A 24,732-nucleotide genomic window follows, 5' to 3' on the forward strand; every position below is an offset into this window, starting at 1 on the left:
TGAATTCTTCCTAACCCCATCACCTCCCAAAAATCTTTATTCTTGGCTTAGTCTTCAGAAAAATATAGGGAATTACTGAAGAAATAGCAATGACCAAGCAACTGGGGATCAGACATTCTACCAGGTTTCTACAGCTTGTGTCCCATGTGCTGCCTGTGCTGCTCAGGCACGACACTGCCTGTGGGGAAGGTTTGTTTTCCAAAGGGAAAAAGCAGCCAAAGGCCTGATGTCAAATATTAATGAAGCACTAATTAGCTGCCAAGCACGTTTCCATATTAATGCCAAGGCCAGTGAAGTCAGGAAGTGCTAAATTCACTGCAGAGCACCCCTAGATGTCACAACAGTCCCAGAGTCCAGAAGAAAAGTGTGACACAGGAAAGCAGAGAGGAGAAAAGCTTCTGGCATGACTAAACCATAAAATTCTAGAGCTTTGGAATCCCTGAGAGGGAATCCTGCCTCTGAGAGTTGTCAGGAAAAGATGTATATAACAAACATGATCCTGAAGATCTTTCATGCACCTGGGTGACCCTGATTATATGGGCTTTAAATGTTTTTTATAGTAGGAATAAAGCAAAGAAAAAGGTCTCCGGGTTTTACTGAAAAGGGAAATTTTCATAATAGGAAAATTCATTCATAGAAATTTTCATTGTAAGAGTTAGGAGCAGCCCTTAATGTTTTAATACCTTTGTGAAGGATTTTGCAAAATGGCTGCAATGATATTACATAAATATTTAGAGGAGTGCCTGGTGCCATTATTTCCATGGCTTGGGAAGCCTTTGCACTTTAGCAATTTATTTTATGGAAGTAGAAGTACTTTTGAGATCTGTTTGAGATAATAGGGTAAGCACTGCATATATTTGGCGTGGCATTTTAATAAAAGCTCCAAACACAAGCCCTTGGGTTTGCAGCTCCTGCCTGAAACTTTGATTGATGGAAATCAAGACATTTATAGTGTTTCTGTCACTTTTTCAGCCATCAGTCCCTTTCCATGGCTGTGTTTAGACAGGAACATCTGAGGTTTTTAGTGATATGGGGTAGAAGAGAGGCTGTGAGAGCTGGGGATGGAGAAGAGAAGGCTCTGGGGAGAACTTAGAGCTCCTTCCAGTGCCTAAAGGGGCTCTAGGGCAGCTGGAGAGGGACTGGGGACGATGGCCTGGAGTGACAGGACAAGGGGTGATGGTTTTAACCTGAGAGTAGGTTTTGATGAGATTAGATAAACTAATTTCTGTTCTGTGTGGGTGGTGAGGCCCTGACACAGTTTGTCCAGAGCAGCTGTGGCTGCCCCATCCCAGGAAGTGTCCAAGGACAGGTGGGACAGGATTTGGAGCAGTTTGGGACAGTGGAACGTGCCCCTGGACATGGCAGGGGGTGGAATGATGTGATCTTTACATCCCTTCCAACCTGACTTGACCAGTGGTAAGGACAGGCAGGATTTTACCATTTGGGATCACATTCTGATTTGCCAGCTGGGCAATTTTTCCCCTTTTTCCATGTAAGTTTTCCACAAAGGGAAGATGCCTGGAATAGGAGACCCTCTGGAGGGAGGCTGCCTGAACAGGGGGAACATCCCTGCCCCCTATTGCAGTGGCATCTGTGCATCTCAAATCCCATAAGAGCTTCTTCCCAGTGAAATGCCCTTTAATGAGGGCTTGAAAAGCAGTGGAGAGGGCAACAACCTGTCCCTTTCCTCAGCATAAATCAATCCTTTGCATAAGCCTGCCTTTAATATAGGGATCCTGTAGCCTGGCTTCACAAATACCTTAAATCTTTCTCTTAAGCACTAATAATACTTAATAAAAGTTTTATGAGCAAGGTACATTTTAGAGTAAATTTTCATATCCATTTTCATTTTAAAAGAACATCAAGCAGCAAATGTATTCATGGCAGAACAAAGTAATTTAGGAGAGTCACAAAAATGGCCCTGGCCCCCTCTGAAATAGTAGGAGAGCGTTGATTTGGCAAAGTGACCAGTGGGGATGGGATTCCAAAACTTAATTCACCATGAAGGACTTGAGAGGGAAGAAATTCCCACTTGCCTGCTAAGCTTATTCCTCTGCCTGCAGGGGTGAAGCAGAGCCTGGTTCATGAGGCTGCCCCAAATGTCCCTGGAGCTGGACTGCTCTTAGGGAATTCCTTAGGATCAGCATTGGTTGTGGCTGTGTAGATGGGACTGTTTGGGGAGCAGATGGAATTGCCCTCAGAGCCAAGGCCTTGGGTGGGATTCGTTGGCCAAAATCTTTAATTAGTGCCAATTCAGGCAGCCAAGGGCAGCCTCCCTTTGCAGCTGCTGCCCCAGGAGTGTGTCCCACCAGTGCAGGTGTTTTGGAAACTCCTGGCATCTAAAAGGCACCAGGTACCTTCCCTGAGTTACTGCCCTCCTGAGAATCCAAAAAAGAGTCTTTTTGTTACCAACCTCCTGCTGCCAGCACTCGACAGCAGCTGTTTTATTGCACCTTAAAAGTTGTCCTGCTGTGCTCCTCACTTCACTTCTGAGCCCATCTGGCATCTGTTGTCTCTGTGGGACAAGGAACAGTTGGAAACCACTCACAAATTGTGTTCAGACCCGCAGAACAGTTCCCAGAGGGAAGGGAACTTCTTTTTCGTCTTGCCTCACAAGCCAGGGCTGTTAGTTCTGCAGTGTTTGGCCAGAATGCAGTGTGCCATCCTTCATCCCTGGGAGCTGGAAGCAGCACTTGAAGCCCTCCCTGAGCTCCCATGGAACCATCCCTGCTGGATCCCCTGGCTGGAGCTGCAGGAGCCAGGCTGGCCAAGGAGGATGGTGCTGGTGTGGTGGGCAGGGCTGTGTGGGAGGTGGAATGGGGATTTCCAGGCTGTTTTTTTAAAGATGTGTAACAATTCATACATTGAGACTTGTTTGGCAGCAAAAGAACACTCATTTCCTTTGGATAACTGAGTGTTGAGGTGGAAAAGTCTGTGGAGGATGTTGCTTTTTTTTTTTTTCTTTTTTTCTTTTTTTCTTTTTCTTTTTTTGCCTTTGAAAGAACATCAAGGAGCTTTGTGTAGATCTAAATTACTTGCACATCTAAATTACTTGCACAAAGGACAGGTAGGGGTTTGTAGTGGACAGTTTTGCTGATGAAGTGTGAATCTAACTTTCACCTTGTCGGCAAGGGCCCAGCAGGGCTCAGAGGACAGAAGATCCTGCAGAATTGTGCATCTCTCATAGCTATTAAAGTAATCAGAGACTTGGAGAAATGGGACTGGAGGGGGTTTCCAGGATGTGTCCCCTGCCCAGCAAAGGCTGAGGTTGTTTTTAAACCCAGCTGGAGAGTGTCTGCCTCACCTGTCCTGAGAAACCACCAGAAAATGGAGGTTTCACACCCTCCAAGGCAATTTGTTCTACTGCTTTAACTCTCCTTACAGCCAGAACATTTTCCCTTGTGCCTCACCTAAATCTCCTCTGCTGCAATTTCCTCCCATTACATCCTGCCACATTCCCTGTGGATGTGATGAGCACTGTATTACTTCAGACTTTGAAACAGTTCTTTAGCTACCTGGGAGTGTTGTCATTACCTGAAGCTACGTGTATCCATTCAGTTTAATCCATTCTCAGAGCAGAAATGTAACCTGAAGTTATCCTGATGTCAGGAGATTTAAAAAAGAAAAGAAAAAAAGGAACAGGCCACAAGAAGGAAGGTATTTAACAAAAACCATCTGCTCTGTGTTGAGCAAATAAAGTGTATGAAGTAGAAGTAAATAAAGCTTTTCTTTCCACTTGAACTTCTCAGATTGTAGAATCACTGGGAAATTTTTAGATGGATTTTCCAAGTACCCTTCCAAACAAGAACTGTTTTGAAATATAGTGAGAGTTTAAAAATGTATTTTGATGTCTGAAATAAGGGGTCAGTCATTACCAAAGACAAATTGTTTGTCTGGGTGTGCACTGCATCTGAGAGAAGAGAAAATGTCAAACCCTTCGTTGTGAGCCTTTCCACAGAGGTTTAAATAACAGCATCAATGAAGGTGTGACCCCTCTCATCACCTGCTGCCTTTGTCTCTTGCAGGAACCTCCTTTATGTGTATCCACAGAGCCTTAACTTCGCCAACCGGCAGGGATCTGCCAGGAATATCACAGTGAAAGTGCAGTTCATGTATGGAGAGGATCCCAGCAATGCCATGCCGGTGAGGGGGGCTCCGTGGGAAGGGCAGGGCACTCCTGGCAGGCAGGAAACCCCTGCCTTAAAACCTCACTGAAAGGCATTTCAAAAGAATGAGTTCAGAGGAATAGAAAGTGGTGTTTTAAAGCAAAGAGTGCATTTGTGTAGAGTTTGTGAGGTAACAGTGGAGCGGCTGGAATTTTGACGTGAGATTATTGATTGTAAGGGTGGTGAGGTCCTAGTAGAGGTTGTCCAGAGAGATTCTCCATCCCTGGAAGTGTTCAAGGCCATTTTGGATGGGGCTTGGAGCAATCTGGGATAGTGGAAAGTGTCCCTGTCTCATTCCTGAGATGGGATTTAAATTCCTTTCCAACCCAACCCATTTGGGGATTCTGGGATTCTGTGTTTGCAGCAGACACTGCTCGTGGTTGGAATAGAAGCTTTGCTTCCATGACAAAAGAATTAAAGGTGACAACTTTGTTCAGGGCCAGCAGTGATCCCCACTCAGAGAGGAGCTGTGCAGGGGTGGTTCCATCCATCAGTTCTTCTGCCATGTCTGTGTCCATGTGTCACTGGAGTTGTTGAAATTGTGCCTTTTCAGTGACTGAGTGAAGTGCTGCCTGTTAGTGAAGAGGCAGGGAACAAGCTGGAACAGGTGCACAATAAATGGAGCTCTAAATGTTCCTGCAGGATTATGGAACAAATTCTTGGCACAGTTTTATAGCGGTTCTGTGTTTCTTTTCCTCTTTTTGCAGGTCATCTTTGGCAAATCCAGCTGTCCTGAGTTTTCCAAGGAAGCATACACAGCTGTGGTGTATCACAACAGGTAAAACACAGCGTGGAAGTGCAGTTAGTCACCAGTAACTGTGTTAATTATTTAACAATCAGTGTCTGGACAGCACTCACAGTGACTGCAGTGCCAGTTGATGCTGTCCTTAGAGTTTTGTGACAACTGGGAGACAGAGTCTTTGTTTGCTGTGGTACAGATCATGTGGAAGTGCAGTTAGTCACCAGTGACTGGTGTTAATTATTTAACAATCAGCGTCTGGACAGCACTCACAGTGACTGCAGTGCCAGTTGATGCTGTCCTTAGAGTTTTGTGACAACTGGGAGACAGAGTCTTTGTTTGCTGTGGTACAGATCAGCTTTGTGTGATCCTGAGCACGTAGCCCAGCTCAGCAGATGCTCCAAGTACAGCTCCAGTCAGCAGTCATGAAGATTTATGTTCCAAACTCACGGGAGCAGGTGTCCCCGTTGTTTTCTTGGAGCCTTTTAGACATTAGGTACAAATTGGAGCTACTTGGTCTTGAAAATAATTCCCTTGCATCTGGGGTGAGGGGTGCTGAATCCAGCAGGAACGCTTTCCTGGCTTTGCAGCTGTGCCAGGGAGAGATGCTCCAGGGAGAGATGCTCCAGGGGAGATTCCTGTCCTGCAGGTTGGGCTTGTGGCAGTGTCCAGATTGAGACAGGAGTTTATTGCTCATGTGGTTCAGAGTGCCTGTGTGAGGAGGAGGTTGCTGCCCATTTTTTTGTGGATTAGAAGTTTTCCCAGTCCTTTTTGATCAGAAAATGAGCTTTAATCCTTTGGGATAGCCCATACACTCCCTTCCCTGCAGATCCTTTAACTCAAAGGGTTCAGTCTCAAGCACAAGGTAGCAAACCACTGTGGGTGACTCAGCTGAGGCTCTGCTCTCTGCACAGATCTCCTGATTTTCACGAGGAAATCAAGATTAAGCTTCCAGCCACTTTGACAGACCACCACCACCTGCTTTTTACTTTCTACCACGTCAGTTGCCAACAAAAACAAAACACACCCCTGGAGACTCCAGTTGGCTACACCGTGAGTGTCTTTCCAACCTTACATTTTTCAGCACAGGATTCATTCAAATGCATTTGCTGGCTCTTTATTTAGCATCCCTGTGAACTCATATACCATTGGAGAGCTTGGGAAATTGGGAAAAGCTCAAAGAAAGCCTTGAGAAATGTGTGGTTTTGTTGTTTCCTTCTCTTTGCAGTGGATCCCGATGCTGCAGAACGGCCGGTTAAAGACGGGTCAGTTCTGTCTCCCTGTGTCATTGGAAAAGCCACCACAGGCTTATTCAGTGCTTTCTCCAGAGGTGAGCTGAGTTCTGCCTGCTGAAAACCAGCAGAATACATGTGAGAAAAAATAGAGGATGTATGTGTACACATCTCTGTGTGTGTATTTATTTATTTCTTACAAACTGTTAAATTTGGACAGAATTTTAGTGTTTGTGTGTGGCTATGTGTGTGTGATCTGACCAAAATAAATGAAAATAAATGAATTTGTAATTAGCAGAGCCTAAGCTCTGCTCTCTGTCACATCCTCTCTCATTCTTCCTCAACCTGCAGGTTCCTCTCCCTGGGATGAAGTGGGTGGACAACCACAAAGGGGTTTTCAATGTGGAAGTTGTTGCTGTGTCATCCCTCCACACTCAGGTGGGTGTCAGGAGCAGTCACTGGAATAAAATAATCTTGTGACAGTTGAAACACTGTCAGAGTTGTTGCTGTGAAGGGTGTAAAAATCCCTTGCAGTGAAATTACAATCTCATTTTCAGTTCTGAGCCAGCACACCTGTTTTTCCACATTCTGCTGTGAGTATATTTGAGAAGTTCTGCTTAAAAAGATGAGTGGTTTGGCCTTAATTCACAGGAGGGTGAATGGCCAACAGTGTTGTCAGCCTGTTGTGTTTGATACAACAGCTCTAACACAGCCCAGGCAAATGATGTTTTCTTGTTCTTGCTTTCTTGTTCTTGTTTTCTTGGTTTTTTGTTCTTGTTTTCTTGTTCTTCTCTTTCCTCTCCTCCTCTTTTGCTTCCTCCCTGTATTTTCCCTCTGTCTGCCTTTGACCTGAAAATAAAGATGACAATCATTTTGTTTAATCATTTCAGCTTTTGTTTTATTAATTCCCACTGTGTCATTTTGATGGGGTGTGCGTATTCTATTTGTGCTGTAAGTAGTAAATGTGATTTTAGTGCATTTTTGTCTGGTTTATCTAAGAATACACAGTCTGTGGGTCCTCTAGTTTTGCCTTGGCAACTTTGAAAGTAGAATTAAATATGGACAGATCTCTCAAAGATGTTCAGTTTCTGCTAATTTTGTGAGATTAAATGGCCAGATAGAAAAATGAGGGTGAGAACCCATCCATGAGACACAAATCCATAGAAAATGAAAATATTTTGGGGATTCTTGCTGATTATTGGCTTTTTGCTTGTTGTAGGACCCTTACCTCGACAAGTTCTTTGCACTTGTCCATGCTCTGGATGAGCACATGTTCCCTGTGCGAATAGGAGACATGAGAATTATGGAGAACAACTTGGAAAATGAACTGAAGAGCAGCATTTCAGCTTTAAATTCCTCTCAACTGGAGCCGGTAGTGCGATTTCTTCATCTCCTGCTTGACAAACTGATCCTTCTGGTAGTAAGACCTCCTGTCATTGCAGGCCAAATAGGTATTTTATTTAAGTTTTATAGAGAATTACATAGCTGAAAGTTTGACACTTCCAATTTTATCATATTTATGTAGACGTAAAAAAGTCCATTTTTATGCTGTATTTTAGTGCCACTAATATACCAAGTGTCTCCCAAATAAAACATGCTGGCATCCAGATCTGGGGTGATATACACGGGAGCAATATTTAATATTTAATGGAAAGCTTGTAAGAAGAACTGGGAATATGGTGTCCAAACTGAGCCACCAGAAAAAGAGCCTGATTTTCCTGGATGCTCAGCATGTTTTTAGCACTAAAGCTTGTTGAGGTGTCTCCATCCTGACAGAAAATAGGGATTTCAACCTTATTGGTCACCTTGGAAAATCTGGATGCTGCATGTTCCTGTTGTGGATCTGATACTGCCAGCATGAATAATCCCTTCTTTTGTTCCCTGTGAAGGGCTAAGCTCTGGCAGTACAAAAAAACTCAAGTTTAAGTCAGAATTAGATCCTTACTATTTAAAACAGCAGTTTTTGCTGGTTTTTTTTATTGGTAGGAAACCTGAGTTTGGACATGGTGGAATATAAGGATCTAAGACTGCTTTAAAAATACTTTTAAAAGTATTTTCTTAGTTATATCAGTTATTTATTTATTTAATCTTTCTGGGAAAGAATTTACCTGCATTTTTATTTTATATTTTTATGTTCTTTCACTCTGTCAGTGTTCTGTACTGGTTTAGTTGGTTTGTATGGAATATTATGGACATTAGTGACTGGATTTATTTAAAATAAGATTTTCATTCTCTAGCTACTGTCTTCTTCATCCTCAATTTTTCTAGAATATCTGCTTCAGTCTGTGTGTAGTTTTTTGTGCTCATTTTCAGAGTAGCTTTTTTCTCTCCACAGAATGAAATTGTTCATTTGATAGAGTTTGTATTTTGGCTAAGACTTACATAGAGGAAATAATTAACTGAGAAAAGCATGATAAATATCCAAAGGGTATTATTCATCAATTAAACAAGGACTTGCTCTTGTTACCATTGCAGTTGATGACCAAAGTTGGGCTGGTTCCAGAAATGGAGCCTAAATTCGTTAAGTTTATTATTAATAAAAGTGGCAGCTGATCACTGGAGCAGCTGACGTGCTCTCAGGCTGGTCAGGCTGGTTCAAACACCAGGCTCAGCTTGGGATGAGCAATGCTTGCTAGGCTCTGAGAAGCTCCACCACTTACCCTGTAGGAGGTGGATGAACAGCACATTTAGGATTTCCCCTGGCTCCTGCTGCAGTCGTAAACCAAATTCCTCCCTTTTTGCTTTCAGTGAACCTGGGCCAAGCATCTTTTGAGGCGATGGCATCGATCATAAACAGACTTCACAAGAACCTGGATGGCAACCAGGACCAGCATGGCAGGAACAGCCTGCTTGCTTCCTATATTTATTATGTTTTTCGCCTGCCCAACACTTATCCCAACTCACCATCACCAGGTAGCTCTTTTCTTTTTCATTTTATTTCAAGTTTGGTAAAAGAAAGCAGAAGCCACTTGCAGGCAGGTGTTCCCGAGTTCCAAATGTGTGGCTGCTTCCCTGCAGGGCTCTGTTATTAATTTGCCAGTGTAGCCACTTAAAAGATGAGTTTAATTACTGTTAGTTGTGTCAGATTCAATTATTTGATTATTTTAAATAAGTGTCACTGCTGAAGGATCGTGAATTATGGCAAAAAAAAAGGATTTTAGGGTTTTTTCTATGAGACAGGTGTGATGCACTCCTGGCCTGTCGTGTTTCCCAGTCTCCCTCACAATAACTTTTATACTTTAATCCATTTCCAGCAAAAAAGTTTAAACACTGGCTGGATAGAATAGATATCCAAAGGGTATTATCCATCAATTAAACAAAGACTTGCAGTTGATGACAAAAGTTGGGCTGATTCCAGAAACAGAGCCTAAATTCATTGAATTTATTATTTATATAATATTTTTACGTATTTTAATGCATGTGCCTATATATACCCATATGTACATACATACATATATATATAAAACATGTTTTTATTATTATGTATACCTATAAAATATAGACATATTTAAAACAGAAGTGCAAAATACTAGAAAACACATGTCTGAGTGCAGGAGGGAAATAAATTAATCCCAGCTGAGAGTGAGGGATGGGAAAGAGGTGGTTGTGAGTGACAGCCATGGAAAACCAGGTTTTGGAAGGAATGTTCCTGCACAGAGTGGGGAAGCTCTGAGAGGTGTTGGGAAGGTTTTGTACCTAAAACTGTGCCCACCTTGAGTGTGAGGTCTGGAAAACATCCTGTTAGCTAAAGACAATCCCGTAGGAAGCCTGTGGATAAAACAGCTTTTTGTTCCCATGCTGGACTGACTGGGCAGGAGAGGCCTGGGTGTCCTGAGGGGGTCTGGGTGATGGATGGCCAGGCAGGGCTGGTCCTGAGGGGGTCTGGGTGATGGAGGATGGCCACAGTGACCAGACAGAGGAGGCCTGGGTGTCCTGAAGGGATGGCTGCACTGCCTGGGCAGGGCTGGCTGTCCTGAGGGGCTCTTTGTGAGGGGTGATGACACTGACCGGGCAGGGCTGGGTGTCCTGAGCGTGAGGGATGGCCACACTGACCAGGCAGGGGAGGCCTTGCTCTGGGTGAGGGATGGCCGAGCTGTCCTGAGAGGCTCTGGGTGAGGGGTGGCCAGGCTGTCCTGAGGGGCTCCGGGTGGGGGATGGCCAGGCTGACCGGGCAGGGCTGTCCTGAGGGGCTCCGGGTGGGGGGTGGCCGCACTGACTGGATGTCCCCACAGGTCCCGGCGGCCTGGGGGGCTCCGTGCACTACGCCACCATGGCCAGAGTGAGGGGTGGCCGCACTGACCGGATGTCCCCGCAGGTCCCGGCGGCCTGGGGGGCTCCGTGCACTACGCCACCATGGCCAGGTCGGCCGTGCGCCCCGCCAGCCTCAACCTGAACCGCTCGCGCAGCCTCAGCAACAGCAACCCTGACATCTCCGGCACCCCCACCTCGCCCGACGACGAGGTGCGCTCCATCATCGGCACCAAGGTACGTCCGTCCTGTCCTTCCTGTCCTGCCAGGGACCCCTCAGAGCCCCAGCACCTCCCAGTCCTTCCTGAGTACCAGGGGAGGGCTTGGGGGTTGTCCCAGCCTCTCCTCAGCCCTTTCCTGGCTGTTGCTGGTGCGCCCCTCCTTGGAAATGTTCCTGACTTTTGGAGCCGTCCTGGAGTGCTGCTTCCACTCCTGCTGAGGGCAGGAGTCCTTCTGGATTGGTCTCCCCCTCACTTTTTGCATGGCCAGCAGCCGAATCCTGTGCCCAGCTCTATTGTGTCCCCCCAAACCTTGCACCCCCTTACCCCACTCTTCCCTCCCAATCCCAAACTCTCTCTTCTCCTTTGCATTCAGCTGCTCAGGTTTCTCTACTCCTCGTTTCCAGAGTGGGTGTCTTGCACACAGCAGGAGCATTCTTGCTCCCTGCATGGCCCAGAGAGGATTTAGGATGCACACCTCCCCTGTGAGGGGTGCCTGAGCTGCTTTGGGGTTCCCTCTTTTTAATAAATATTCTTCAAACTGTTATAACTTCATCAGGGTGAGACTCTTTCCCACCATGACCTTTCACTCTTCCAGCACAGATGAATTCCTGAGCCCTTTCAGGGAGGCTGATTAATTTCCTTTGGAAGTTTAGGGAGCAAGGTTGTGACCACAGCCACCACCCTGACCAGACAGGCTTGATTTGGCTGATGCTGGGTTTTGTAAGAGCAAGAAAAACACAATTTGAGGAAGAGGTACCAATTTTAAATGAGTAGCAGCATCATTTGCTGACCAAATAAGAGGCTGAAGAATTGTGGGTAGGCAAATGATTATTTCTTACATCAAAGTCTGGACTTAGAAGTCTTGAAATATTTTAAAGACCACTTCAGTATCTTGCTAATTAAACAAGCCTGACCTTTTGTGAAATGCCACAGGCACTGATGTGCATATGGAATTTACCCAGGCTATCAGAAGTTTAACGTGTGCTGGCTTGGTGAATAATGTCACAGTACAAAATGAAGAGGTGTACTCCAGGCTTTAAAGGAAAACCTGTTCCGTGGATAATTGTTGAGGGAAAAGTTTCCTGTAGGGTAGTCTGAGCATCAGGAATTAACCTCAATCTGGCTATATACAGACTTTTGGTTGAGTAGAATTATTTCTGTTTCTTAATATCAATAGACAAAAATAAGACACTTCTTGAGATGCTGACATGAATAAAAGGGTGGAAAAATCCCTGTTGTTTCTCCAAGTAATGGCTTAAGGAATATTCCCAGATATGTTCTAATTTGAGGTGCAAGTTCCCAAACACAGGAAGTTTTCTGCTTTAAAACAGCTCATATTGTGGGGTTTTTTGTTGTTTGAGGGAGGTCTTCAAAGTCCAGTCTTGTGTTATTTTTTTATTCTAATGTAAGGTATTTAGAGGTGTGGTATAAGTGCTTTAAGTCTCCCTTATCACCTTCTTACTTCATTTGAAAACTCTTTACAGAATTTGGAAGATCTCTGTTCATTGTCACAGCAGAGGAGATCTTAGGTCTGTCACTTGTTTTGCCATCATTTGTGAATTGAAGCCATGTAAATTTTATTCCCTACTAAAGAAAATTTATTAAATGTCTAAAAAGACATATTTAAAGTGATCCTGGAATGCTGGAGATGTGTTGGGAAAAACCCAGAGGACGTTGTGGGGTTTCATTGCTCTGCCAGTGGATTTTCACAGATGTGGGTTATGTTCTGCACAGACCCAGCTGCAGGTTAAACCCCAGGGGCAGCACAGAATTTAACAACAGCTTTGTGAACTTCGGAGTGACTCTGCCAAGCAATAAGAAGCTCTCTTACTCTTTTGTTTTCCGAAGAGGAAAGAACCCTTCCCTTTCCAGATTGTTACAAAATGACTTCTGCTTTTGCAAACACAGTGTGTGTTTAATTGTTATCCTCAGAACCAGAGCGACAAGATTAGGAAATCCTGAGAGAGAAATGTGAGGGGGATAAAGGCATTCTCAAAATTAGTCCTGATTTTACAAAACAAGAGCTTAGTTCAGCATTCTGCAAAGCCCTTTCGACTTTAAATCACTGTGAGCAAAATAAAGCATGTTTATGGGGCTGAGCAGGGCACAGGTCTTTGATTTATTCCTGCCAAAAAGTAATTGAGATTAAAACACTCGCCTTATGTGTTCAGTATTTTTTTTATTGGACATCTTAAGCAAAATTACAGCACTGCTGAGCTCTGCCTGGAGGAGCTCGGTGGATTAATGGTTTGAATCCCAGGTTACAGCTCTCACGCCAGGTTCAACCTTGAGGTGGATTTTAGTTTGCTGAGAGAAGTAGATGATTTGGCTTGGTGGACTTTGCAGCTGATGCTGATCACTGGGATGAAATGGGCTCCACCTTTGCTTTGTGTATTGGGAAAAAGCCCTGAGTTGGCACAGAAATGAGGATGGAAGCTCTCACTCAGGTGAGGGTTGTCAAAATCTATGTGTAGTATTTATAAGGAATTGTGTCTGTCAGAGCTCCTTCCTGGGACCCAGGGAAGTCCACTCCATCCCCCTGAATGTTCCTGATTTGGGAGCAGCACAAGTTTGAATTTTTCCTTCTTGAGTGTCTCAAGGAGAAGAGAGCAGACAGAGGAAGGTTCCACAGTGATTTTGCCAGAGTGATCCATTGCAGTAGAATTTGGAGTACAGGCTAGATTGAGCTTTTGAAAAGCAGGATGGTTTTTCAAATGTTTTGCTTGGAAAACAGGTTGGTTCCAGAAAAGGTATGTGCTCTTTCCTCCCTTTGCCACAGTGCCCAGGGGAAATGCCCAAGTGTCCATGTGAAATCCTGTCCACAGGTTATTCTGCCAGCAGTGCTGGGCTTTTATTCCATAGGCAGGGAACCCTGTGAGGATTGACAGTCAGCCTCTTCAGTTTCTCAGCATTTCTGTAAGAACTATAGAGCTTATGAACTCCAGGCTGCCCTGAAGTGCTGGAAACCTTAGAGAGCATCCTCACATCTCAGCACCAGTTTTCCTCTGTCACAGTGTAAATCTCACCTGGCTCCACGGGAATGGGTTTAAACTGAGCAAAGGACAAGCAGGATTTTTCAGGAGGAGAAGAGTTTTTGAATGTCAAGCATTCCAGACAGGACAGGCCAGACCAGAGCTGTTGACAGGATTAATGTTCTGTATGTATGTGAGATATAAAATAATCCTCTGGACTCAATGTGTAATCAGGCACCTGAGAACTCAGGTTCTGAGTGCTGATGTGTTTGCAGTGTACCCACTTTGATTACTTGTAAGGACTGAACTTTGACTACTGTATGGCATGCAACATGTAATATTTCTTTCCTTTCCCAACTGCTTTCTGTCACATGCCCAGGGCTTGGACCGCTCCAATTCCTGGGTAAACACTGGTGGTCCAAAAGCAGCCCCATGGGGATCCAACCCCAGCCCAAGTGCAGAGTCAACACAGGTGGTGTCTTCGGTTGAGGTTTTTCTGCCTTTGTTTTCCCTGATGTTTTCCTGTAGAATATCTTCCTTTCAGTGCATTTTCCAGTTTTGATGGTTTCTTTTTTTTTGTTCTGTAACTGTTTATTTGAAGACTTTTCAGTTTGATTTTATAAATTCTCATTCCCTCCCCCTGCCCACAACTGCATGAAAAACCTCTGATCGCGTGAACGTGTCCCCTCCTTTCATTTCAGTGGTTGCTGGTCTGTGAAATGTAAATGCTGTGACTGCTTTTGTTTTCTTTTTTTTCTCTTTCTCTCACACTAGTTTCAGCTTCAGGTGGAGCACATTTCTAAGTGGGAACATTAATCACAGCTTCATAGTTTTGTTCATGTTTGCCATTCCTTTCGATGTCGTGAACCATTTTGCCATTCTCATCAAGCATTTAGTACTCATCATCCAGTAATCCTTCATGACTTGTTTGAGTGGAGTATTGTGAACCCAAATTGATTGCCACATATGAAATTCTCTCTTAAAACATGTCAATTTGAATGCTGGAGGCAGTGATCTGCCAGGGACAATTGTATTGTTCTGTGTTGCAAAGTATGAAAACTTTACAGCAGCTTCAGTCAGGAAGAGTTTATTTAGCCCCCGTTGCCTGCTGCTCTCCACTGCATGGATGCCTTGAACGTACCTCTCAACTGCTCCTCCTTCCCAGTTTATCAGCCTTCCCAAAATATTTAGTCCAAGTTCACTTGGATTTGCTCTCGTGGCAAATCATTTCCATCAGAAGCAGAACTTGAGTGATTTTCCCCTTGATGGCAGCAGCAGCAGCGTGGCTGTGGGTACATCCCCCCACGCTTGGCCTCTGGTAGATTGAGAGGTATGGGCTGAAATTCCAGATATTACCTGTGCATGTTGATAAAATGCAACGATGGAAAAGTTTCATGCTTTGCAGCGTTGTCTTTGTGCATCAGAACATGCAGTTCTTTTAATAACCTGTATGTCTTAAAACCAATCAGAATTGCTGTCGTTTTGTTTAGACCCAATCCGTAAATGCCTAAGAGTTTGAGAACGCTTAAAAAGCTGTAAAAACCCTACAGTTGGAAGAGTATTTTTGTAAACGTTCGTTGTCCTTGAGCTGCAAAACCCATCCACGGCAAACTTTAATGTCCTGTCATCATTCATTCATCTCCACTCCGTAGGCTACGGATCGAAGTTGTAATCGTATGTCTTCGCACACTGAGACGTCAAGTTTCTTACAAACATTAACAGGACGATTACCAACCAAAAAGGTAGATTTCAGTGGAGACAATTGATATTGTGGGGCAGGGAGGTCAAGTCATTCTGAAAACGTGATGCAATTTATTCTTTTATTTATAGCCTGATTATTTTTTTCCTCCCCGAGATCATTAGGAACTGCTGGTGCTTAACACCTCTGAATATCCAGGCTGTAGGGAATGTGAAGTATTTGGAGCTGAATTGGGAAGAATTAAATGATCAGGAGTTGCTTGTCTGATTTAATGGCCATAGTGTTTGGGGCCAGTTTATTACTGGCTTTCAAAAAATATGAATAGCACTGTCTAGACACGTAAATGATGCATTTTGTGTGCAAAATGAAAATGTGTTGGATGGCTCGGTGTGCTGAGCTCGCTTATCCAGGTGTTAATCCAGAGAGACTCCAGAAAGGGAATGGGAGTCACTTTGAAAGTGAACTCCCTTACAGGAAATGAGAACCTTGTAAACAATGTCAGAAAGGCAAAATGCCAGAGCTTTTGTGTAAAGAAAATGTGGCCACTGGCACTGTCAGTCTGTGGGTTGATCTTTTCCGAGAAAAGAAATCCAAGAGCTGTTTGAGCCCCGTGTTTCTTTCTTACTGTTTTAAGTCCTTTCTCACAGTAAATATACATCTTTGTACAAATCATTTTATATGTCCACTTTTTACTCCTTTTTCCTGCGAAAATCAGACCAGGCAGAAAGGTAGACTTTTTAAACTAAACTAATTTGAGCACCAACCTTTTTTAAAATTATTATTTCTTGGGGGCGGGCGGAAAATTCTTTTGACACTTGAGATTCAATCCTGGAGCGAGATGCTGTGAAACGTTTCTCACATCACATGTCATAACCTCATCCCTCATTGTTAGCTGGGGATTTCTTTATGGGATGCCACCACTGCTGCCATGTCCTCAGTTATTTAGTTTGCTTAACTCATTGTTTGCCATACTTGCCACGGACCGTGCTGACATTTCTCATGGGGGCTGTGTTGGGAGCTGCTCTGGAGGCTCGGGCTGACTCTGGCTTTGACTCTGTAGCTTTTCCACGAGGAGCTGGCCCTGCAGTGGGTTGTGTGCAGCGGGAGCGTGCGGGAGGCGGCCCTGCAGCAGGCCTGGTTCTTCTTCGAGCTGATGGTGAGCAAACACCTCCCTGATGTCTCCCAGCCCCTGCTCTCCAACAGAACCAGCAACAGCTGCAAGTGGCTCTGCTGTAATTTATATCCCCATAGGTGAAGAGCATGGTGCATCATCTGTATTTTGCTGACAAACTGGATGCGCCGAGGAAGAATCGTTTCCCGGAGCGCTTCATGGATGACGTGTCTGCACTGGTCAGCACAATCGCTGGTGATATAGTCTCCCGCTTCCAGAAGGTGATGGCAAACAATTACACTGAGCCCAGCTCAGCCACCAGCCCTCCTGCCTCTTTTTTGCTTGAAAACACACAGGGTTCTTCATCTGTTTTCTGGTTTTCTCTTCCTTCTCTCCAGGACACGGAGATGGTGGAGCGGCTCAACACCAGTCTCGCGTTTTTCCTCAATGATTTGTTGTCCATCATGGACAGAGGATTTGTTTTTGCTCTTATTAAGACCTGCTACAAACAGGTGAATGCAGATAAACATTGTGGCTTAACTGAACCGTGGCAGAACCTGTTATATTTGTCTGGACAGACAGCAAAACACGGACACAGAGTTCCGCTGCTCCGGTCTTCTTAGAGCAGGGCATTCTCAGAGGTGATTTAGGGTTTACGCCTCTCTGATTACTCTCTTAACTGTTAATTAGGAGTCACTCCCTGGAGTGAATGGGCAGGCAGCAGGGAGGGAGAATTATTCCCTCTGCTCATCATATTCAGAGTAATTGAATCAAAAATTAGTGGGAGGTTCTGTGAGGGAGCACAGACTGTCATGGTCTCTTAAGGACACGGTGACCCTGGATGATCATATTCATCACTGAGCTCCTCTTCCATCCTTTGGGGCATGCAAGGTGTCCTTCCCCACAAGGAGGGTACCTCTTTTGCAGTGTGACAAGGAAATCACCCTGGACCACAAAGTTTTGTTTGACTACAAACATCCATTCTGACACAGTGTACAGAAGAGATAACAAGGGATCAGTGAGAAGTGGGACTAAGCTTAGACTCATTTTCCCTGTAGAGTCTAGAAAATTCTCTGCAAGGGGCAGAAGAACAGCAAGAGCATTTAAGATTTTAAGGTGCCTACTGTATATTATATATATCATGTGTCATTAATTATATTTTTATATATAAAAGATATATGCATAAAAAACAACCTGCATCTTGGAGCTGTTAGTGCATCACACTATGGTTCTCCAACCTGCTGAAATCAATAGGATGTGGGAATTACAGAAACAAAGAATGGTTTGGGTTGGAAAGGACCTTAAAGATCATCTTGTTCCAAGCCCCCAACAACTGAAGCCCACAGTTCTTCATTTGGTTATTTGAATACTACTGGTGTATAGATCTTGTATTGAGAGACATGTCTAGGATGTGTGTGGCTCCTGCACATCAGGAACTGCATTTCTGGCACAAAAAAAGTGCTGTGGGCGTGGGTGTGACCATTTAATGACACCAAGCTCTCCAGTTCTTGCTTTGGGAGTGATTTTGGGGAGCAGAGGTGGGCAGGGGGGCTCACCTTGCAGTTACACTCTCTTTTGGTGCTGACTGCAATGCTGTGGCCTGGATTTTCCAGGTGTCTGCAAAGGTGTATTCCTTAACAAATCCAAGCAACCTGGCCTCTCTGAAGCTGGACTTCCTGCGCATCATTTGCAGCCACGAGCACTATGTCACCTTGAATTTACCCTGCAGCTTGCTCACACCACCTGCATCTCCATCACCATCCGTGTCTTCAGCCACTTCCCAGGTACTGAGAAATTTGGGAAATACAAGTTGAGCTCAGAGCTGAGAATTAAATCCTCTGAAGGCAGTTGTATCACTGTACCTTCAGTCCCTCTTGCTAGTATTTTTGGAAGTGTTTAGTTAGAAATCAGTTTTTCCTGCCACAGAGGTTCTGATTTCTTTTAAGCTTTTATTATTGAGGAAAGAGTGCCCATATCCCTCTCCTGGTAGTGACCACACACTGTCCTTAGGGACTTGGTGTCCCCTGTTGTATTGGACAGACACAAATAAGCTATAAAGGAAAATACTTTGTCCAGTGTTATCCTTTTCTGGCAACACAAGTGACTTCAGAGCTCCCTGCAGCTTAGTCCTGGCCTGCTCAGGAAAAGTAATTTGAATTAGTGTGTCATTCAAGTGGATTAATTAGTTCCAAAATCACATGAACTAAATCAAATTAAAGCTTTCTTCAGCTTGGATAAGAGCATCCTTGAGTTAAAAGTTTAACCAATCCACTTTTAAAGGTTATTTAGTTTAACTTTGATAACAGGGGAAGACAGTAACAACAAACAGAATTAATGGAAGGGTTACTGAGCTGGGATGGAATTTAAGTGTAGATGTGCCTTGATCCCAACAAAAAAGAGAAAAGGTGTAACATTGTCTTTAATTCTGAAAACTGCTTCTTAAGTATTTCCTAAGCTTTGACTCTGTTCATGATGCAGCTTCTGAAACTTGATTTTTTCAGAGTTCTGGGTTCTCCACAAATGTCCAAGACCAGAAGATTGCAAATATGTTTGAGTTGTCTGTGCCTTTCCGCCAGCAGCATTACCTGGCCGGGCTGGTGCTCACAGAACTGGCTGTCATTCTAGATCCTGATGCAGAAGGGTAAATCTTCACAAAGTTTTGTTTTTCAGAGAGCTTTCTGTAATTCCAAGCAGATAGTGGATGCAAAGAAAGTCCTGGCATGGCCAGAATTTACATAAATTAGTCAGTTATGATAAGAAAACAGCGATTTAAGAATCTTCTTTCTTCTTGCCCCTTCTGTTTCTTCCTTCTCCCAGGCTCTGTAAACCTGATTTCAGTCACATTTTTCCAGCTGAGAAGAGGTTCCTGCTGGAGCCCCCAGATGCCACAGGGATACTGCTGGAGCTCTGAAAGGAAAATAGCTTTTCTCAAATGTAACAGGAGAATAATTTCCAACATTTAGGAAGCCTCTCTTGCTGGTGGTTTTAAATGTTACAATATATTTTGCCTGTGGGTCTCCCAGCTCTTTTTAACTGTAAATTATGCATTGATGAGGCCCCTGTGGGTTACACAAATAGACAAATAGAGTCAAGCATGCAGAGTTTGTCAGTGACTCGCCTGGCTTGTGCAGCAAATAATTTTCTGCTCTGGTCCTGACATCCAGTCTGTTCCTTGTGTTATTTAGGGCTGTCTTCTGCCTTGCCTCTTTAAAATGGGTTGCAATGGAAATTATTGATTGCTTCCACAGTCCTGAGTTCCCTCACAGGCATTTTTCTGAAGGTGGACTCAGAAATATCAGCCGAGTCGACAAATGCTGATGATTCATGGTTAATTCTGCCCCTTTGCCAAGAGGTCTCTGGAGTTAAACATTCATTCTGTTTCCTCTTGGAGAAGAAAGTGATGCCATAAACTGGAATATTTTCCTGTATATATACATAACACACTGCAGTCCCATTTGTTTGGCCAGAAATGGAAAAAGCAGCAAATCTTTACCCATATGTGCTGTCTGCAGAAATCCTTTTTGTGCCAGAGGAGCATCCTGCTCACTGTTTAGAAATCAGGCCCTGTCTCTGAGTGTGTCTGCCCTTTTTCTTCACAAACTTTCTGTTCTCTACCTGCCTACCAAGCCCTTAAGCCTGACCCAGGATGGTAGTCTCTGCAGAGGAGTTTGCTGGTGTCCCCTGGGGAGACAACTCCTCTCAAACCTTGTCTAGCCAGAAGAAGGCTCCTGGTACCAGTTCAGCTCTGGAGATGCATTTTGGTCCAAGCTCCTGAATTTAGGGCAGATGTATACCTGTAAAGCATTTACTTTTTACTGTTTTTCAGAAAAACCTGGAGTTTTAGGTTTGTTGAGTTCTCAGGTTCAAACCCTCTGCATTTCTCCTGGTAGATCTATCAGATAAAGTAAACCAAGAATGTTCAGATCTGCTCTTCCCTTGCTGTGAAGACTTTTAACAGTCATACATGATCACCAGAAGAGACTTCACACTTGCCTTCCATAAAATATTGTGGCCACCACTGGGGAGAAAGCTCAGAATTGTTCCCAGTTCATTATCCTGCAGCAGGAGTGGAAAGGGATGTTCATCTGGTTGCTTATTGTCAGAGACCTGCTTTAGGCCTTGATAGATGATCCAGAGCCTTAAATGTGTTCTGTCCTTGCTCTTTTTGCTCCATTAACATGATATGTTTAGTTTTAGCTCATTTTATAAGAACTCTTTGGATTGAGTTGGACAGAAAAGGAGTCAGCTCCCTGGTGCCTGGAGGTGTGTGTTGGATGCATCCCTCAGTGTGGCAGGGTACAGAGTGACAGGGTACAGAGCAGCCCTGCAGAGCACCTGCAGCCTGAAAAACAGGATAAACAAAGCGTGCAGGGGAAGGGATCCAGCTGAACGTGACAGTCCCAGCATCTGGGCTCTGCACAGTTGTCTCTGCAAACACTGCAGGGGTGCTTTGGCCATCACACACAGTGCCCACACTGCCCATCCTGGCTGAGGGTGCAGGCCAGAAGTGAGAAAATCAGAATTGAGCCCTCAGAGTTCAGTGCCAGAGTCGGTTTTGCACAAGTGTGGGTGTGTGTTGACAGAAATCCAGGCCAGGGCTGAGATAAGGGAGGGGAGGGAGGGAGGTGAGATCGATTCGTTGCCTTATCAGGCAGGAAGAGCAGGGGGCTGCATTTCCTCCTCTCCACCAGGGATTGATCCACCACAGTGCCCACCCAGCTCTGGGAAAGTGACAAAGAAATCTATGGATCCCTAGGTTGGAATTATGCAGCCTTGCTTGGATGTTTTCCTCATCTGCAGTTTTATGGCCTGTGGAATAGTTTCCCTTGGAATTTTTAAAAACACGATTTAGGTGCCACTCCTTCACAATAATACAAAGACTTTTCTTTATCCTTAATCTCAAGGAACCAGTCACTTAAATAAGCACTTCCTTCCTAGTTGTTAAAGCTCTGACTAATTACACAAGCAAGCAATTGTAGGATCTCATTATGGCTTGATTAAAAGCCACAGGGAGGACCTGCAGCTCCAGTAGCTGATGTCCTCCCAAGCTGTACTGCTGCCTTATAGTCAACTTCAAACCCCCAAAAATCCAGTCAAAGCCTCTTTTTTTAACCAGAACTCACCTCTACTTTTCAGGTAAAATGGATACTGCCTGAAATTCAGCACTTGTTTTAATACCTCAGGTCTGAACATTGCAGCTTATGTTTTGCTACTGCCTAATGTCTGAGCTTCCTTGGCTGCTTCATGCATGGGGTAAAGTGTCTTCTTGGCTGGTTTGCCTACAGAAGCAAATAGCTGCAGAGAGAACCTGCTATTTGCTCTGGGAGAGTTTTGCCTCTGCGTGGTGGCTGAGGGGATTGAAAGGAGCAGAGTCCTTGAGAGATTCAGGGGAATTTTTGTGTTTTCAAGGAGGCTCACACATGGTGCTCTGTAGAAGGGCTCTGCCAGTGTTTGCATCTTAATAATGACAGAAGCCATTTTGGCCATTTTTCCTTCTATCCCTTCATGTCTTTGCCACTTTTTATTCAGAATTTTGGATCTGTAGTCTCCTGTTTTGGTTCAATAATTGCATGGGGTAGGGTGGGGAGCTGAAGCAGAAACTTCCTGATCATTTGATTAAAACAATGTTCTGGTTTGGGAGGGTTTGTCTCTCTGTAAATGGTGTTAAAAAGAAACAAAAAAAGAATGCAATGAATAGTTTTACTGAACCCACTGTCCTCTCAAGTTTCTTTCCCTGTTTTCCATATTCTCTAAGTTTTTCTAAGAGATTTTAGTAGATTCAATGCTTCAGCATAGCAGTAGCTGGGACTTCGGGGGTTTTTAATGGAATATATGAGAGTGTTCACATTATACTGGGTGTGCATTCCATGAGATATTTTTGCCCATTTTACAAGGCACAGTGAAAAACCATCCAACCATCTGTAAAATCCATGGGAGATCAAAAAAACCCATGCAACAGCAGTTCGCGTGAAATTAAAAATAAAAAACGGGATTTTTTTTTCCCTTTTTGAAGCCCCTTAGTTACAAAAGAGAGTTTGCTTTGAAGATATTAACTAATGTGCATGACCCAACTGTCTTTTAACAGATTATTTGGATTGCATAAGAAGGTCATCAACATGGTACACAACCTGCTGTCCAGCCACGACTCGGACCCGCGGTACGCTGACCCCCAGGTAAAGGCCCGGGTGGCAATGCTGTATCTACCTCTGATTGGAGTGATCATGGAAACTGTGCCTCAGCTCTATGACTTCACAGGTATTTGATATTCTCTGCCTTGGCTGTCTGCTCGCCAGACTTGGGTGTTTGGGTTCTGAAATTGAGTTATGAACGCCTTTGCTGTCGGATGAAGTTGTTTCTGAGTTGTGATTTTGACATTTTTTCGTGTTTGTTTTCACTTGTAAAATGTGCCTTCAGTGCCTGTTAGCACTCAAAAGTTGCATTTGCCCACTTATTAGCATGAAATAAAAAAAAAAAACCAGTGCATTTTAGTTTACATCCCACTGGCTGATGTCAATGCAGAGCCAGCTTCTGTCTATATCTCTGACCTGATTAAAAAGTCACCCCTCACACTGTACCAAGGGATTAGCAGAGTTTCTAATTCCAAAGGATCAGCAGAGTGCCTCTTCCTCCTATCATGTGCTCCATCAGCAGTTCATTTTCAGGGGTGCTTTGCAAAGTGTCCCAGAGAGCAGCAAGAAGTTATTTCAAATCAGGGTAGGGGTCCAGTCAGGAATAGTTTGGAATTTAGAGTTCTCCTCTACATCCTCTGAGTTTCATGACACAATAAAGCTGCAAGAAGGGATTTGGAGTATTCAAAGAGACAAAAGGTCTGTTGTTAGGAGGGTTTCAGGTACTGAGGTTGTGTAGGTTGAATTTGGGAATTGCTTTCTTTGCTTTCATGCCCTCAAATCATTGTCCTGTTCTTTGCAGGACCCCTTGAGTGGGATGATTTTTAGTTTGCATTCCCAGTTCAGTGAGACCAGCACTGTGGATGGAGTCTGGGGGGTGAAGCCTTGATTTGGGGCTTGACTGAAGTCCTGTATTTCTCTGCAGAGAGCCACAACCAGCGGGGGAGGCCGAGCTGTGTTGCCGTGGACGATTACGAGAGCGAGGGTGGCAGCATGATCAGCCAGACAGTGGCCATGGCCATTGCAGGGACTTCTGTCCCCCAGCTCACCAGGCCCAGCAGTTTCCTACTCCCTTCTTCGGTACAGATCCATCTCTCCCCATTTCTTGACCCTCAATGTGTGTCAACCAGCAAATATTCAGCAGGTTCTGTGGGGGACCCACTTCAGTTTGTAGCTGGGTGTGCAGGGTGGCAACAAGGGGGACAAAGCACATTTGCATGATGCTGTGTGTGTTTCAGAGGGGCACAAGAAAATGCCAGGGAGAGATAGGAATCAACAAACCTCAGAAAGTAGGAGAATTCTCTTTCCTGAAAAAGAAACAATCTTATAAAAGCTCTGTGAAGTGCAGTAGTTACATTGAGCTTTAAGCCCTAAGAACAAAATCTACCCCAGGCAAATCCCACCTAGCTGAAGACAAGGGGGGCCATTTTCCCTGTTCTCTGCACAGAGAGGGAATCCTGATTCTGGCAGCAGGCAGACCCTCCCATTTCTGCCTTCTCTTGCCTTTACTCCAGGACCACAACCCCACCCCATTTTGCTGGGGTTTAGGTGCACTCTCAGTGAGACACTGATAGATGCATGAGATAACATGCAGCCCCTCTGCTTAACCCCTGAGCTGCTGAGGTTATTACAATTATCTCAAGGGAAAAAACTCACTCTGTGGTGATTGGGATGTGAAGCCCTGTCCTGACCTGTGTTTCAGAGTGGCAGGCAGCACTCCACCTTCTCAACAGAGTCCAGCCGCAGCCTCCTCATCTGCCTGCTGTGGGTGCTGAAGAACGCGGACGAGAGCGTCCTGCAGAAGTGGTTCACTGACCTGTCAGTGCTGCAGCTCAACCGCCTGCTGGACCTGCTCTACCTCTGTGTCTCCTGCTTTGAGTACAAGGTACTGCCAAGCTGGAACCCCCTGGAGTCCCTCCTGGGCCCTGCCGAGGACCTTTACGCTCCCATCCTTTACACGACTGCAGAAAGGCATTTCCTGCTCTCTCCAAAGTATTTCCTGTATTCACAATCCCAAGGCCAGGCTTTTCCCATGTTTACTTCCCAGCCATGTGAGTGTCTGTGCCTTGTTCCACTTCTCAAGCAGTTTGTGCTGCTTGCCCCTCATCTGAAACTGCTGCAGTGTCACTTTGAAAAGAGAGTTTTCTGTAGCAATGCTGGAATTTGAGTGTTTTATCTACCTACCAACTTAATCTGTATTCCTTTTTTACTGCATG

General features: G+C 44.5%; 1 protein-coding gene across 11 annotated transcripts in view; it reads left to right on the top strand.

Moving 5' to 3' along the window:
- DOCK7 (dedicator of cytokinesis 7) overlaps positions 1–24,732 on the top strand; it is a 96,687-nt gene that overhangs the window by 48,718 nt on the left and 23,237 nt on the right. For 6 of the 11 annotated variants that reach the window (XR_005953895.1, XM_041421258.1, XM_041421259.1 and 3 more), the window contains exons 15-31: positions 4,026–4,143; positions 4,874–4,944; positions 5,820–5,958; positions 6,134–6,235; positions 6,489–6,575; positions 7,357–7,588; positions 8,886–9,050; positions 10,453–10,622; positions 15,231–15,320; positions 16,338–16,433; positions 16,529–16,669; positions 16,787–16,900; positions 18,002–18,172; positions 18,890–19,029; positions 22,474–22,643; positions 23,442–23,596; positions 24,219–24,401. Coding sequence is in view for 10 of the 11 variants with exons in the window: in XM_041421258.1 (XP_041277192.1) it covers positions 4,026–4,143; positions 4,874–4,944; positions 5,820–5,958; positions 6,134–6,235; positions 6,489–6,575; positions 7,357–7,588; positions 8,886–9,050; positions 10,453–10,622; positions 15,231–15,320; positions 16,338–16,433; positions 16,529–16,669; positions 16,787–16,900; positions 18,002–18,172; positions 18,890–19,029; positions 22,474–22,643; positions 23,442–23,596; positions 24,219–24,401 (2,344 nt within the window). In the remaining variant the exon portion in view is untranslated. Of the gene's footprint in view, positions 1–4,025; positions 4,144–4,873; positions 4,945–5,819; positions 5,959–6,133; positions 6,236–6,488; positions 6,576–7,356; positions 7,589–8,885; positions 9,051–10,452; positions 10,623–15,230; positions 15,321–16,337; positions 16,434–16,528; positions 16,670–16,786; positions 16,901–18,001; positions 18,173–18,889; positions 19,030–21,524; positions 21,572–22,473; positions 22,644–23,441; positions 23,597–24,218; positions 24,402–24,732 lie in introns of those variants that run through there. The other 5 variants (XM_041421262.1, XM_041421267.1, XM_041421268.1 and 2 more) reach the window with 3 other exon arrangements.

Source organism: Onychostruthus taczanowskii, unplaced genomic scaffold, assembly GCF_017590055.1.
Source record: "Onychostruthus taczanowskii isolate IOZ18803 unplaced genomic scaffold, ASM1759005v1 scaffold7, whole genome shotgun sequence".
Classification (NCBI taxonomy): Eukaryota; Metazoa; Chordata; class Aves; order Passeriformes; family Passeridae; genus Onychostruthus; species Onychostruthus taczanowskii.